Source organism: Tupaia chinensis, unplaced genomic scaffold (assembly GCF_000334495.1).
Source record: "Tupaia chinensis unplaced genomic scaffold, TupChi_1.0 Scaffold143970_1, whole genome shotgun sequence".
NCBI classification, from domain to species: Eukaryota; Metazoa; Chordata; class Mammalia; order Scandentia; family Tupaiidae; genus Tupaia; species Tupaia belangeri.
Genome location: NW_006203821.1, coordinates 1491416 through 1509151, shown reverse-complemented (window position 1 = coordinate 1509151; position 17736 = coordinate 1491416). Strand labels below are relative to the sequence as shown.

Here is a 17736-nt window from a genome sequence, read left to right as displayed (position 1 = left end):
CTGTGCCCATACAGCTCGCTGCAGTCATCAATGTGCATTTTTTTTTCCTCCCCTGCAACTTTTTTTTTTTATATTATATTACCTAACACTCATTCCCTGAGCATCATTACAACATACTAAATGTAGTTTCCCATCTAGGACAAACTGCATAGTGACTTAATCAAGCATGCTATCATCAATAATATTCCATTTATCATTATCTTTTTTTCATTTCTTAATTTGACCAGACACAGATAGAAAGAAAGGGGAAGTGAGAAAGGAAGCTGCCAGGTCTAGGACTTGAACCCAGCAACTCATCCACCACACCAGCTACTGGCCCCAGAGTCAGCTTTCTTTGGTCTTTATTTTCATCAACCAAGAAATATTTATGGTGGATATGTACAAGGGAACTAATTCATGGGAAAATGTTATTAAAAATACGAGTTTATTTTAGTGCAAACAAAATTTGAAATCTATGTGTAATTTTTACTATATGCATTTTCCATGAACTTACTGAAGTACCGCCATATTCATCAGGTTCTATTTTATGTAAGTAATAGTTAAAACTGTCATCAATTCTGGATGCGTGAGAACCAGTGTAATAAATTTTAACTATGATAGAGTTGGCATTGTATAATTCATTTCTTTCTCTTTAGCTATTTTCATGTGGGTAGAAAAGAAGCAAGTTTAGCAGCATGGCAGCTCTTATGGAAACTGATCAATGTTTTATATTTATAGCCCAATCAACACAATACAGTGAAGCTGGGCGCTTTCCAGGCTCAGGAAAAAGAACTGGTATTTGACATTGACATGACAGACTATGACGATGTGAGGAGATGTTGTAGGTAAGGACCTTGGGTCTTGCTGATGAGGAGGGCGATATCACTGGCAATGAGTAATGATGACTCTGTTCTAGTTCTGCAGACATATGCTCTAAGTGCTGGACCCTCATGACAATGGCCATACGCATCATTGACCGAGCATTGAAGGGCAAGTATTGGCAGTGCCTGAGTGGAGATGCAAGAATCTGTTTTCCTCTGGATAGCAGTCTCTGTTTTATAACCAAATCTCATACATTTCTAACATGTTTTCTTTGAAACATGAGAGGAAACTTAGAATAGGATTGTAAAGTTTATTAAGTTGGAAATTTTAAACAGCTGTTGAACAGACCAGTTTATTTTTTTCCAGTTCAATCATCTCTTGAGCAACTGTGTATGCTTAATGCTATTCTAGATGAGAGAAATATAAAAGGTAACTGTTCTTACCTCTAAAAGGTTATACAGCTGTGAAGGAGACAAATAATAAATGGAGGGTTTAGTTTGTATTAAATAATATGCATGGGGGATATAAAACAGCAGAAATGCATATGGGAATGGGAAGAGATGGAGTCAGAAAGGGCTTCCCAAAAGGTGACAATATGATGATGATGATAGCTAACTCTAACTTGGTGGGCTTATTGTGTGCCAGGCACTGTTGCAAACATTGTACATATATTAACTTCTTAAATATTCCTAGACTAAGTTTTTAATGATAGATGGCAATTGGAAGGAAATAAAACAAGTCTTGGCAGAGAGACTAGAATGGCTAAAGATATGAAGGTAAGAATCTGGGGGCACAGGAAGCTAAGTAATTTAGTATGATTACAATAAGTATATGTGATGATAGGTAAAAATGAAGCTAAGGAAGTAAGCAAAAACAAGAAGTTTATAAATTGTTTTAAAACCTATTATTTCTCCTTTTTTCAGAGGACTTTGGATTTAAACATTGTCTCTGGGTATATTCTGGAAGGAGAGGTGTTCATTGTTGGGTCTGTGATGAATCGGTTAGAAAATTGTCCTCTGCGGTACGTTCTGGGATAGTTGAATATTTGAGTCTTGTAAAGGTAAGATCCTCTTGTAATTTACATGTATTTTATTTTAAGAGAGATTTTTCTGTAGGGCATGTGTGCTCGCCAAAGAGACAGAGACACAGAAAGCAAGAAATCTCCCTTTCCCAAGGAGGATGCCCACACCATAGTCCCTTCTCCATTCTCCTCTCAGAATTTTGGGCACACACGCACATGTGCCCAGCATGAGTTTTAAGGTCCAGGACTCAAATTGCAGTCACCTACGTGGAAGTCCAGTGATGTAACTATTATGCCATCTGCTGGTCCTGTACATTTATTTGTTTAATAGTTAAACTGTCATTGATAGTATTCACATTCCAGGGTAGATGACCTTACCATTTAAAGGCATAATAGGGCAAGATCCCACATGGCTTCCACAGTTAGAGTCCTCATGCCGGTCAGCCTGAAACACACCAGGCATAAAAGTACCCAAGATCCAGTGGGGTAGAGGACTGGAGGAAAGGGATCATAGCGTGGCCAGATCTGTGGAGATTTATCTCTCTCTGTCTCAAAGAAGACAAATAAAACAAAGTCTTAGTGGCTACATTTTTAAGATATTTCATATGTTGTGGTAAATATCCTTCTTTTTGGCAAAGGGAAGGTTAACTTACTTTTTTAGTTCAATTATTCACTTATGTCGGATAACATTAACCCAGAAAATACAGGTATTGAAACTGTAAAAATAGCATTTAGGATTATGTACTTTGACAGAACTTAATCAATAGCTTTGAATTTATGTAATTTTAAATGTATTAGAACATATTGAAGAATTTTTTAAATTATTTCATTTATTGTGTTATATAATATGCATTATGTTCTTTTCTTTGATACTTTATTTTTCAGGGTGGTCAAGATGTTAAAAAGAAAGTTCACCTAAGTGAAAAAATTCACCCTTTTGTCAGGTCTGTTGGGAAAGGCTCCACATAGTTTTAAGTTGTATGTAAATTACCTGCATGTGCCTTTAGAATTACCTTGCCTCCCATTTTCACTGCTGGTTAGCATTTTATAATAATAGCTATAGTTAATTGAATGCTATTTTATGCTGCTGTATTTGTGATACGTTCTCAGTGGTCTTCACAACAACCCCATGAGAGACATAATGGTATCTCTGTAAGCCCATGCTCTTTCCACTGAAATTACTATTTCCTTCAGGCTAGTGGAAAGAGCATTTACATTAGGAGTAAGAATCCCTTTTCTGCCACTTACTATGACCTTGATAAAATATTGGACCTTCCATTTCTTTACATGCATGATAGGGAGAACAACATTTGCTCTACTTATCTCATAGAATTAAGGCAGAGATTAAATGAAACAGATGTGAAGTATATTTGCAAACTGCAACCACTGTATAATTATTGAGATGTTCAAACAAGTGATTCAAAGTAGAAACCGTAGACTATTCTACTGTTGGCGTATTATTTTGTCCTACATTGGATGTTTTCTAACCATATCACATATTTACAATGCTGTTAACCACTTAGGTTGTAAAGTTTAAGAAGTAAACATATTTTGAGTTCTGTTCTGTGCCTATACCAGGTACTATGCTAGGTTCTTTCCCCTGAAGGCATCTTATTCAACTCTTATAACACTACAAAGAGATATTATTCCCATTTTACCTAGTTAAGGCCTAGAAATTCGGTGAAAGGAAGTGGTAGCTTCCCACCTAATGGCAACAGTATCTATGTGGCTTATGTGTTTTTAATAGTAATGGGAGTTTATTGTTATTATTCTTACAGAAAATCTATAAACATAATTAAAAAATACTTTGAAGAATATGCTTTGATTGGTCAAGATATTCTTGAAAATAAAGAAAGCTGGGATAAGATCTTAGCTCTTGTTCCTGAAAATATCCTTTCCCAAGACCGTTTCTATAAGTTTAACTTTTTTACATGAAATATCTCCTGTTTTTCTGCATTTTATATTTCTGTTCTGGAATATAAAAAGAAATGGGGCCATTTCATAAATAGGTTTTCTCATCTTAGTAGTTAGTCCTAGAATTAATGGCTAAAGAATGGTGAATCATTTAGTCAAATTATGTGCATGGAGCCAAACAGTGGTGCAGCAGTAAAACACGACTGTGCAGGGCTGGCCTGTGTGGGAAAGTTCTGGTTCTTGGCCAGAGACCTCCCTGAGTACTACAAGCACACATGCCCGTGATCCAGGGCTAGCTGAAGCTAGAGTTGGATAGCGGCATCCAGACCCTGTCAGGGGTGCTGTCTCTGTCTTATAGAAGAAATTGGTAAACATTTTTAAAAATGTACAGGAGGATACCAGGAGATGTGGTGATTAAGGGTGCTGGACTCCCACATGGCTGACTGTGGTTTGAGTTCCAGACCTGGCGGCTTGCTTTCTCATTTTCCCTCTCTGTCTCACTCTGTCCCTCTCTGGTCAAATTAAAATAAATAAATAAAGTTAAATAAAATAATTCTCTTTTTTAAATGTACAGGAGGGACCAGCAGATGTAATGGTTACATCTGGACTCCCACATAGTCAACAGTGGTTCCAGTCATGGACCCAGTGGCTTAAATTTAAACCTCATACCGGGCACGTGTGCATGCATTGCCAAAATCCCAAGAGGAGAAGGGATTGCGGTGTGGCCATCTCCCCTGGGTGATTTCTCACTTTCTTGCCCTATAGCAAAAAAAAAAAAAAAAATCTCTAAAAAAAAAATTGTACAGGGACCAGCTGGTGGAATGATGTTTAAGGCAGCTGAATCCCACATGGCTGACTGTGCAGTTGAAGTCCCAGGCCTGGTGCCTTGTAAAACATACCAGACACATGTGCGTGCATGCTCAGAAATCCCCAAAGGAGAAATAGAGAAGGGATTGTGGCATGACCATCTCCCATGGTGTTTTTTCCCTCACTCTATCTGACCAGTGCACACACCCACTAGCAAATGGAATTTTTTTGAATGTGCAGACTAGGGATTTTTTAGTATTATATCATATAGTTATTTGGACATCCTCTCTATTATATCACCACAGTAATATTTTTAAAAAGAATTATTTACTTAGTTTAATTATTTTTTGTTATTACTACTGTTTTAATTTGCTATAGGTCATGTGTGCTCACCAGAGTGAGTGAGAGAGAGAAAGTGAGAAAGCAAGCCACCAGGTCCAGGAGTCAAACCATGGTCAGCCATATGGAAGGAGTCCAACACCTTAACCACCATGCCACTTGCTGGCCCCTTACCACTGTGTTTGCTTTTTGGGGGTTTTTTTGGAGAGTTTTTTGCTATAGGGCACATGTACTCACCAGAGAGACAAAAAGCGAGAAATCACCTCCCAGGGGAGATGACCATGCCACAGTCCCTTCTCCTCCATTCTCCTCTCGGGATCTTGGGCACACATGCACACATACCCAGTGTGAGTTTAAGCCACCGGGTTCAAGACTTGAACCACAGTTGACTACATTGGGAGTCCAGCGACATAGTCATTACACCAACTGCTGGTCCCACCTCACCACTGTATTTTTACACGAGAATCTTTTAAGGATGTAAGCACTTAATATTTATATTTTATACAATGTTAATAATTACTTCCTAAATATTTATAAGCTTTAGCTAACTTTATGGTATACATACTGAAAACTATTCATTGATGTTTCCTAACTGAGTATATTCCTTAATGACCCATCACCTAATCATGATGAACTTCAACAAAACTTCCAAAAGTCTCACAATTCACTTCAGCGCTGGGAACATTTGAAGAAAGTAGCCAGCAAATATCAGGTATACTCATTAAAATCTGTTTTATGGATATAATAATGTAATTTTTAATTAAATTCTGATTGTTTTGCCTCGTCAGTTAAAGGTGGTTGAAGACTGTGTTTTAACTTTCTTTAAATACATTGTTCAAAGTGCCTACTGATCCTGACGCTGGCCTTGCATTTACTTTTAGAATAACATCAAAAATGACAAATGTGGACCTTGGCTGGAGTGGGAGATTATGCTTCAGTACTGTTTTCCTCGACTGGATATCAATGTTAGCAAAGGAATCAATCATTTACTGAAGAGCCCTTTTAGTGTTCACCCTAAAACAGGTACAACATAAAGAAAGTAAGAAAGACCAGTGGAAAATGAGAGTTTTTTGTTTTAGCAAGTACATCACTAGGTGAGAATATACATACTATCTGTGATATTGAAAGTTGAAAAATTAGGAATACCAGATGGTATAATGGTTTCATTTCTAGATTCCCACATAGTCGACTGTGATTTGAGTCCTGGACCCAGCAGCTTGAAATTTATGCTAGACGTGTTTGCGTGTATGCCCAAAATCCAGAGAAGGGATTGTGGTGTGGCCATCCTCACTGGTGGGTGCTTTCTCCCTTTCTATCTCTCTGTCTCTCCAATGAGTACTCATGCCCTGCAGTAAAAATCTCTCTTTAGGAAAAAAAGTTAAATCACTCTGTCAGCTCATACCTAAATTACCTTTTTTTTTTAGAGGTTTTTGTTTTGTGGCATGTGCACTCACTGGAGAGAGAAAGACAGAGACAGAGAGGAAAGTGAGAAATCACCCCCTGGGGAGATGGCCACGTCATAGTTCCTTCTCCGTTCTCCTCCTAGGATCTTGGGCACGCATGCACGCACAAATGCCCAGCGTGATTTTCAAGCTACCAGGTCCAGGACTCAAACCATGTTCAACCATGTGGGAGTCCAGTGAAATAACCATTACACTATCTGATGGTCCACCTAAATTACCTTTTTTTTTTTTTTTTAAATTTATTTAGGGGCCAGCAGGTGGCGGGACAATTAGAGGAACTGGACTCCCACATGGCCAACCCCCCCCGGAAGGTGATTTCTCACTTTTTCCCTCTCTCTCTCTCTGTCTCTCCTTGGTTAAGTTAAAAAATAATGGTAATTATAAAATTAAATAAAATAGTTATTTAAAGAATTTTTAAATTTAACTTTATTTAATTAATTTTACTAGAGAGGGACAGAGAGAGAGAGAGAGAGAGAAGGAAAGAAAAAAGTTACCAGGTCTGGGACTTGAACCACAGTCAACCATGTGGGAGTCCAGTGCCCCTAACCACCACACCACCTGCCTGTGCTACTCCTAAATTACCTTTTACATTGTCATTTAAGTAACTACCAGATGAGTTTCCATTATGCAAATGTTTTTAGTCAGGTGTTTGGAGTTCATTGTAAGGATTAGCATCATAGAGAAGCTTTAAAATTACAGAATAATCTCTCATTGTACAAATGAGAAAACAGTGGCCACAAAAGTTAAAGTGACTTGTCCAAAGTCATAAAACAGATGGTGAAGACAGCCCATGGTATAGTGGCTAAGGGAGCTAGATCTTACATGGGCCACTACACAGTTTGAGTTCCAGGCTCTGAAACTTGAGAAGCATGCCAGACACATATGTGTGCATGCCCAGAATCCCAAAAGCAGAGAGAAATAGAGAAGGAATTGTATGACCATTCCTCATCTGAGTTTTCTCTCGTTCTCTCCCCAGGGAGTACATGCAGCCTCTGGCAAATTTTTTTAAAAAATTAAAACTAATCAGGGGCCAGCAGGTGGTGTGGTTAAGGGCACTGGACTCCCACATAGCCAACTGTGGTTCAAGTCCCAGATCCTGGCAGCTTGCTTTCTCAAGGAGAATGGAGGAGAAGGGATTGTGGCATGGGCATCTCCCCAGGGAGTGAGTTCTCACTTTCTATTGCACACATGCCCTTTAGCAAAATTCTTTCCCCAAAAAATGGAAGAGATAATAGTATCTACCTCCATGGGTTTTCATGAAGATTTGTAATACCAATTTTTCAGGGGCCAGCAGGTGGTGTGGTTGTTAAAGGACTCCCACATGGGCGACCATGGTTCAAGTCCCAGACCTGGTGGCTTGTTTTCTTGCTTTTCCTCTCTCTCTTTCTCTGTCTCTTGATGATCAAACTGGAAAATTATAATAAATAAGTAAAATAATTATTTTTTAAAAAGAAATATTAATTATTCAGACAAGTGTCTGGCATACATTCAATTCTTCTAAACTGCCTAGTTTCCTTTAATACTCTTATGAGGACGCTACAGTTCAGATTTTTACACAGCCTCTTTTCAAACCTGTCAATTATGTGTTTTTTTAGCTTTTGGTAATAAGCTTAATATTTATTTTAAGCTTAAATCTGAAGTTTCATTAAGTTTCTATTGTATCATTCTAGTATATATGAGGAGACTTCAAAAAATTTATGGAAGGGCCAGCAGGTGGCATGGGTTTGGAGTGCTGGACTCCCCCCTAACCGATCATGGTTTCAAGTCCTGGACCTAGCAGCTTGCTTTCTCACTTTCCCTCTCTCTCTCTCACTCTCACTCTTACTCTGTCCCTCTCTGGTCAAATTAAAATTAATAAAGTTAAATAAAATAATTCTTCAAAACAAAAGTTTATGTAGGGCTGGCCAAGAGTTAAGCAAGCTAGATCTTCATGTGGCTGAACACTGTTCAAATCCCAACCCCAATGACTTCAAAAACAGGCCAGATACGTGTGTGTGTGTGTGTGTGTGTGTGTGTGTGTGTGTGCCCAAAATCCTGACGGGATGAAGGATAGATTGTGGCATGATAATGCCACATTGGAGGGTGATTCTCTCTCTGTAAAGTGCATGTACACCCTGGCAATAAAAATAAAAGGGGAAAATAGTTAAAGTATGAGTTTGGGGCAAGCAGGTGACTCCATGGTTGGGGTCCTAGACTTTGACATGGCGGACCATGGTTCAAGTCCTAAACCTGGCAACTTGCTGTCTCTCTCTCTCTCTCTCTCTCTCGCTCTCTCTCTCTCTTTCTCTGTCTCTGGTGAGCACATAAGCCCTGTACCAAACTAAAAAATAGTAATAATAATAAAATTAAGTGATTCTTAAAGAAAAAAATAAAACTAAAATAAAGTACAACTCTATTTTGGTGCACACAGATTTTGAAATTTGTATCGTTTTTTTGTAATATTTTCTATGAACTGTTTGAAGATCTTGTACTTTTTTCTATACTTTTGGAGAGGTTTTTGCTATAGGGCGTGTGTGTTCACCAGTAAGACAAAGAGAGACAGAGACAGAAAGTGAGAAATCACCCCCCAGGGGAGATGGCCATGCTGCAATCCCTTCTCTTCCATTCTTCTCTCAGGATCACATGCACCCCTATTTTTTTTTTTTAAGTGAAATAAAAGACTATGGGCTGGTCCCATAGCCTAGCAATTAAGGAACTGGATCCCATATGGCCGACTATGTGGTCCAAGTCCTGGATATGGCTTGAAAAACATGCTGGGCTAGAGCTAGCAGGTGATGTGGTAGCTGAGGCTCTGGATTCCCAGATGACTGACTGCAGTTCAAGTCCTGGACCTGGCAGCTTCCTTTCTCACTCTTCTTCCTTCTCTCTCTGTTTCTTTGGTCAAATTAAAAAATAATATGAACATTAAATTAGGGGCCAACAGATGGCATAGTGGTTAAGGTGCTGAACTCCCACATGGCTGACCACAGTTCAAGTCCTGGACCTGGTGGCTTGGTTTCTCACTTTCTCTCTCTGACTCTCTGGTCAAATTTTAAAAGTAAATGAAATTAAATGAATTAGTCTTTACAAGAAGAAAATTAAATTAAATAGATAATTATTCAGAGAAAAGAAAAACATGCTGGGCATATGTGCATACCCAAAATCCCAACAGGGTGGAGGAGGAATTATGGCGTGACCACGCCCCAATGAAGGAGGTACTTTCTCCCCTCTCCTCTTTCTCTTTCTGGCTAGCATTCTGGTACCCACACCTTCTGGCAAAATGGAAAAAAAAAGGAGACTAAAATCAAAGTACTTTATATTTCTTTCCTCTTTTTTTTAGAGTGTGTCTTTTTTTTTTTTTTCCTCATTTATTTATTTTTAATTTAACCATAGAGAGACAAAGAAGGAGAGAGAAGATGAGAAAATAAGCCACCAGGTCCAGAACTTGAACCATGGTCGGGCCATGTGGGAATGGGGAATGTCCAGCGCCTTAACCACCATGCCATCCACTGGTCCCCAAGAGAGATTTGATTTTTCCTTTTTTTTTTTTCCTTGGAGTGATTTTTCCTATAGGGCATGTGTACTCTCCAGAAAGACAGAAAGCAAGAAATCACCCCCCGGGGGGATGGCCACGCTGCAGTCCCTTCTCATGCATTTTCCTCTCAGGATCTTGGGCATGCACACACATGCGCCTGGCATGATTTTAAGCCACTGGGTCCGGGACTCAAACCGCAGTCAACTACATGGGAGTCCAACGACATAGCCATTGTGCCAACAGCTGGTCCCGAGAGATTTTTATAGAAGGTTGTGCTTGCTGGAGAGACGGAGACACAAAGCAAGAAATCACCCCCTAGGGGAGATGACCACATGCAATTCTTTCTCCTCTATTCTCCTTTTGGGATTTTGGGCATGCTTGCATATGCACCCAGTGTGAAGTGTAAGTTGCCAGGTCCAGGACTCAAACTGCAGTCAACTATATGAGTCCAGCAACATAACCGTTAAGCCATCTGCTGGTCTCAGTATTTTTATCATTTTTATTTTTTTAAATAGTTATTTATTTATTTTTACTTATTTATTATAATTTGACCAGATCAGGGTGGGGGGAGTGAGAAAGCAAGCCACCAGGTCCAGGACTTCAACCCATGGTCAACCACAAGGGAGTCCAGTGCCCTTAACCACCTTGTACCCGCTGGCCCTAGTACTTTATATTTCTGATTTTTTTTTCTCTTTTTTTGGAGAGGTTTTTGCTATAGGGCACATGTGTTCGCCAGAAAGACAGAGGGAGACGGAAAGCGAGAAATCACCCCCCAGGAGGGATGTCCATGCTGCAGTTCCTTCTCCATTCTCCTCTCAGGATCTTCAGCATGCACGCACAAGCACCCAGCTTAAGTTTAAGCCGCCAGGTCCAGGACTCGAACTGTGGTTGACTACACGGGAGGCCTGGGAGGTAGCCATTACGCTAACTGCTGGTCCCCTAATTTTTTTTTAAGAATTATTTTATTTAGCTTTATTTTGTTTACTTATTTATTTGTTTAAATTGGACCAGAGAGAGACAGAGAGAGAGAGAGAGAAAGTGAGACAGCAAGCCTCCAGGTTCAGGACTCAGACTATGATCAGCTATGTGAGAGTCCAACGCCCTTAACCACCACGCCACCTGCTGGCCCCAATTTCTAAATATTATTATTAGCAGATGTGTAACTAATTCTCTGAGCCTTAGATTCAAATTTCAACTACTGGGGCCAGCAGGTGGCATAGTGGTTAAGGCACTGGACTCCCATATGACTGACTGGTTTGAGTCCCAGACCTGCAGCTTGCTTTCTCACTTTCTCTTTCTCTTTCTCTTTCTCTTTCTCTTTCTCTCTCTCTCTCTCTCTCTCTCTCTCTCTGATGAACACACAAACCCTATAGTAATTTAAAAATAAATACGAAATAAAATTAAATATCTTTTAAAAAGAATTATTTATCTATTTAATTTTTTGTTTTGTTTTGTTTTGTTTTTGAGAGATTTTCACTGTAGGGCGCATGCGCTCGCCAGACAGACAGAGAGAGACATAGAGACAGAAAGCGAGAAATCACCCCCAGGGGGGATGGTCACGCCGCAATCCCTTCTCCTCCATTCTCCTCTCGGGATCTTGGGCACGCACGCGCACGCGCCCGGCGTGAGTTTTAAGCCACCGGGTCCGGGACACGAACCGCGGTCGACTACGTGGGAATCCAGCGACATAGCCATTACGCTAACTGCTAGTTCCCTTGTTTGTTGTTTTCTTAAAATATGACCAGAGAGAGAGAGAGAAAAGGAAAGCAAGAAAGCAAGCTACCAAGTCTGGGACTCGAACCATGGTCAGCCATGTAGGAATCTAGCACCTTTAATCACCACTCCACCTACTGGCCCCAAAATTAAATAAATCTTTTAAAAATTTTTTACTGAAAATAACTCATAGGAGATACTTATAATGATTTATATTCCATAACCATCAGTTTATAACTTTGGGTTCTTACAGGTCGTATTTCTGTGCCTATCGATTTACAGAAAGTGGATCAGTTTGATCCATTTAGTGTTCCAACCATAAGGTATGTTCCAGATCATTGCTCACTCCTCATTTTTTTGTGATTATTATTCAGAATTGGAAGTAGATTGGATTAGACCCCTTTAAAGAGGTGGCTATGTGGGATATAAAATATTTGACTGTGGAGATGCTTGATTCTGATGTTAAAGGATAATAACCTACTAGACCAGTGTAAATTTTCAGCTACTATGCAATAAAAAGATTTTAAAGTCTTTGAAGTTTACGAAATACTGACTTCAACACACTAAGTTTCTTTAGTACAACAGTTCTTTCCTTTTTTTTTTTTTTTTTTAAGAAAGATTTTTGCTGTACGATGTGTGCTCACTGGAGAGACAGAGAGTGAGAAATCACCCTCTGGGGGCTTGGCCACCCTGAAGTCCACACACCCAGCATGAGTGTTTAGTCGCCTGGCCCAGGACTCGAACCACAGTTGACTTCGTGGGAGTCCAGCTATGTAACCATTACACCACCTGTTGCCTAGTACAACATTTCTCAGTCTTTAATATGATGCTAGCTGGTGGCATGGTGGTTAAGGTAGCTAGATCCCACATGGGCAACTCTATGATTCAAGTCCCAGACCTAGTAGCTTGAGAAACATGCTGAGTGTGTGTTCATCTGTGCCCAAAATCCCTAAAGGAGAATGGAGAACAGGGATCATGGTGGACTATTCCCCATAGAGGATGCTTTCTTACTTTATTTCTCTCTTTCTCTCCCTCTATCTCCCTGGCGAGTGCCTGTGCCCATTAGCAAAATTGTGCGTGTGTGTGTGTAAGATATAAAATATTGGGACCAGCAGATGGCATAATGGTTACATCGCTGGGCTCCCTCATGGCTGACCGCAGTTTAAGTCCCAGACCCAGAGGCTTGAAACTCATACTGGGCGTTTATGCTTGCATGCCCAAAATTCCAAGAGAAGAATGGAAGAGAAGACTCTTTTTACTCCCTAGGTTTTATGTGTGTGCATGTGTTTACATATATATAATATATATATGTATATATATATATAAAATATATGTGTGTGTGTGTGTATATATATATAAAATATATATTAGGTCATCAAGAAAATCATGACGTAGTTTTTTATGTTTTTGTATGTAAAAATGCATCATGACTTTCCCAATGATCCAATATATATGTTACATAGTCATACATATATAATATATAACATACATATATATGAAATCTACTTCATGAAACACTCTAAGAAGAGATCATAATTTTTAGAATATCCCAAATTTATTTAGCCACATAATTTTTTCATAAAAAGTTGTATGAAATTCATGTGCTATTATACAGTGGGTATTATTGACCAGAAACCAAATTTAAAATTCTCTTATTCTATTACTTCTAGCTCCATCTGCCATGAACTGGATGCTATTTCCACTAATGAAGAGGAAAAAGAAGAGAATGATGGTGAATCTGACATTAAACATAGAACCAGAGGTAAGTTAATATACATAAGTGCCAACTTACAAATATTTTCATTTTACTTTATTATTCATGATAGAGCACATGTGAGAATATGAGGGAGAGAAAAAAAGAGTACTCTCCATAGGGTCTGGCCTTTCTGACCAGGCCAAGGAGTCAAACCTCAGTTACCATAGGAGATTCTACTTCTCTTAAGCAGCACATTTCCTCCATACCATAAAGCTGGCCCTGAAGCTTCACTTTAACATAAGCATTTCATATAGATGTCCACCTGTTGCTCCAGTAACTGATTCTCCCTGGATTTAGCCCAGAATGCATCAATACTTATCCTGAAACCAGCTCAGAAATTGTTATTAGGAATGCTTCTGTACTTTCTTCAGTCATATTACTAGATCAAATTTAATTCAACAGATGTTGACTAGGAAACTTCTGACTGTTGGGAACTATACCATAGCCAGAGCAAGACAGAAAGGGATAGAAGCAAGCAACCCCCATGGGGCACGTCACACCACAATCTCTATTTCTCTATTTTGGGATTTTGGACATGTATAAACACTCACTTGGCATTTTCTCAAGTGGCTGGGTCTGGGACTTGAACTGTGCAGTCAGCCATGTGCAGTCAGCCTGCCTTATCCACCAGGCCACAGAACCTCCTCAATGTTGCTTTGGTTTGTTTTCCTTTTTTCTTTTTTTCAGTTTGCTATAGGGTATGTGAACTAGCCAGAGAAAGAGAGAGAGAAATCACTTCCTTGGGTGGGAGTTTACCACACCACAGTCCCATCTCCTTCAACTTGACCAGAGAGGGACAGGGCAAGAGAGAGACAACAAGCCGCCAGGTCTGGTCCTTGAACTGCAGTCAGCCATGTGGGAGTCCAGCACTCCTAACCACGCTACCTGCCAGCCTTGGCCTTTTTTTTTTTTTAAGGTTTTTGCTGGTTTTTTTTAAGGTTTTTGCTGTAGGCGCATGTGCTCGCCAGAGAGACAGAAAACGAGAAATCACTCCCCAGGGGGAATGGCCACACTGCAATCTCATCTCTCGGGATCTTGGGCATGCGCACACACGTACCCAGTGTGAGTTTAAGCCACTGGGTCCAGGACTCTAACCGTGGTCAACTACACGGAAGTCCAGTGACATAGCCATTATGCTAACTGCTGGTCCCGACTTTTTTATATTTAATGAACTATTATGAGGACTCTTTTTTTTTTTATAGAGATATTGGTTATAGGGCACATACACTCGCTAGACAGAGACAGAAAGTGAGAAATCACCCCCTGGAGGGATGGCCACACCTCAGTCCCTTCTCCATTCTATTCTTGAGATTTTGAGCATGCATGTACACACACCTAATACGAGTTTTAAGCCACCAGGTCTAGGACTCGAACCGCAGTCAACTGTAAGGGAGTCCAGCGATGTAAACATTACATTATCTGCTAATCACATGAGGAGTCAATTCTATATAGACATAACATACCACAAGTATCCAAATATTGTGTTAAACCCACTTCTTATACTCAGTCAGATTTTTTCCTGTTCAATATTACTTATAGATTATGTAATTAATTAGATGAATAATATGATGTACTCATGGGGCAGCAGGTGGCATTTTGGTTAAGGCACTGGACTCCCACATGGCTGACTACTTTGTCACTTACCTCCCCACACTCTGTCCCTCTCTGGTCAAATTTAAATAAATAAATAAATAATAAATTAACTAATAAAATTAAATAATTCTAAATGAAAAAGGATTGTATATGCCAAGTTTTCTTATGTACTTTTTAAAAGACTTATTTAATTTTATTCATTGTCATTATTTTACTTTTTTAATTTTATTGAAGTTGACCAGAGAGATAGAAGGAAAGTGAGAAAGCAAGCTGCCAGGTCCAGGACTCAAACCATACTCGGCCATGTGGGAGTCCAGCTGTCTTAACCACCATGGCACCTGCCAGCCCCTCTTATGTATATTTTTGAGTCAATTTTATAAATCAAAGGATATCCATGCTTAATATTGTGTGGCTATGAACTTCTAATTAACCTGATTTCACATTCTTAAAATTTTATTGTTAGTAAAATTATTTATTGAATCCAAGGATTTTTTGTTTTGTTTGTTTTAATTGCCACAGGGTACATCCACTCACAGGGGTTTGAAGGAGTAAAAGCACCTCTTACTGGAATATAGTTACACCACAATACCCTCTCTTCCATTTTTCTGTCCTATTGGGATTTTGAGCATGCGTGTACATGGCAACCAGCATATTTTTCAAGCATATAGGGCTAGGATTCAAGCTGTAGTCAGCCTTGTGGGATCTTGCTCCCTTAAGGTTACAGGGACAACCCTGAAGCCAAAGTTTCAAAAGAAGGGAATGTTGAATGGTACTTAACATAGAAGATTATATTGGTCTAATACTAGGGCAGAGATATGTACATGTGGTTCAGATGTTTTAGAGCAGCACTATCCAATGCAATAGCTAGCTACGTGTGGCTATTATGCATTTGAAATGTGGCTAGTATAACTAAGTAACTTAATTTTTCCTATTTAAAACCTATAATTTAATTATTGGAAGGTTTTAAGTAGCCTGAAAAACTTAGATAAATAAGCCTACTTTTTCTTTTTATTTTTTTTTCCTCCTTTTAATTTTTGACAGAGTGCATGTTCTCACCAGGGAGAAACAAGGAGAGAGAAAGTGAGAAAGAATCCCCAATTAGAGATGGTCACATTGTAGTCTCCTCTCCATTTATTTCTCCTTCTAAGATTTTGGGCATGAATATATACATGCCTGACATGTTTTTCAAGCTGCCAGTTTTGGGACTTGTACCACACAGTCAATCATGTGGGATACAACCACCACACCACCAGCTGGCCCTGTAAACCTACTTTTTTTGACTATATATATTATCATTTAAATCTAAACGTAAATAAAGTATTTTTGGTTTTAATACAGCATCTTTTTTTTTTTCAATAAGAGATTTTTGCCTTAGGGTGTGTGCACTCGCTAGAGGACAGTGAGAGGAAAGTGAAAAATAACTCTCTAGGGAGAGTCCATGCTGCAATCTCTTTTCCTCCATTCTCCTCCTGAGATCTTGGGCACACACACACATCCTTAGTGTAAGTCTCAAACCACCAGTCCAGGAATTGAACTACGATTGGCCATGTGCAAGTCTAGCGATGTAACTTTACTACACCTTCTACTGGCCCCTATAATATTGCATCTTCCTTTTTTTTTTTTTCTTTTGGAGAGGTTTTTGCTGTAGGGCACATATGCTCACCAGAAAGACAGAGACAGAAAGTGAGAAATCATCCCCCCAGGGTATGGCTACACCCCAATCCCTTCTCCTCTCAAATGTGCTCCATGTGAGTTTAAGCTACCGCAGGATTCGAAACATCAACAACTACATGGGAGTCCAGTGACTTAGTCATTATGCCAACTGCTGGTCCCTAATACAGTATCTTGAGACATACTTTAGGTATAAAATAAAAAATTTCAGAGACTTGTATGAAAGAGAATGTAAAATATCTCTAGTTTTTATTACATGTTGAAATGATAATATTTTTAGATATATTGAGTTAAATGAAATCTTATTCATTTCACTTTTGGATTTTTAAATTTTTATAAATTTTTTTTAAATAATTGTTTAATCTATTTAACTTTTTTTTTTAATTTGACAAGAGAGCGATAAAGCAAGCTGCCAGGTCCGGAATGCAAATTGTAGTCGACCATATGGGAATCCAGTGCCCTCAATCTGCCAGCTCCAAGTTATTTTTATTTCTTTCATGAAAGACAGAGACAAAGAGAGATCATGTACACACACATATGAACACACACCCTACCCCCAAGAAAGGGTCTTGATACCATGATCCACCCCCCAGACCTCAGCTAACCCCAGGTCATGGCAAGCATGTTCCCAGTATACTCGGGGAGGTTTCTGAATGCAAATCGATCTTTCCATGGGGGACAGCCTTGCAAAGCAGCTTTTACTGCTGTGCCTCCGTCTGGTCCTAATTTCACTTTTTATAAAAAAAAAATTATTGTCTTTAACTTTAATTATTTGTTTGTTTATTTTAATCTGACCAGAGAGGGACAGAAAGAGAGAGAGAAAAAGTAAAAGAGCAAGCCCCCAGGTCCAGGATTCAAACCGCAGTCAGCCATGTGGGAGTCCAGTGCCTTTAACTACCAAATTTCACTTTTTTTAAAATTGACAACTAGAGTAATTAAATTAGTATACATTTCTTTCATATATCTATTGAGGGACCAGCAGATGGCGTAATGGTCATATTGTTGGACTACTATGTAGTTAACTATGGTTTGAGTCCCAGACCCAGTGGCTTAAAACTCACACCAGGCACGTATGTGTGCTTGCCTAAGATCCTGAGAGGAGAATGGAGGAGAAGGGATAGCGGCATGGCCATCTCCTGGGGGG

General features: G+C 39.3%; 1 protein-coding gene across 1 annotated transcript in view; it reads left to right on the top strand.

Moving 5' to 3' along the window:
* The window catches only part of PRIM1 (DNA primase subunit 1), a gene marked incomplete in the record, with an annotated part of 30849 nt that overhangs the window by 9170 nt on the left and 3943 nt on the right, over positions 1–17736 (top strand). Inside the window, 9 exon segments of the mRNA XM_027767159.1 lie at positions 718–824; positions 896–969; positions 1725–1861; positions 2708–2766; positions 3601–3710; positions 5503–5594; positions 5764–5905; positions 11826–11895; positions 13243–13334. Of these exon segments, the coding sequence (XP_027622960.1) occupies positions 718–824; positions 896–969; positions 1725–1861; positions 2708–2766; positions 3601–3710; positions 5503–5594; positions 5764–5905; positions 11826–11895; positions 13243–13334 (883 nt within the window).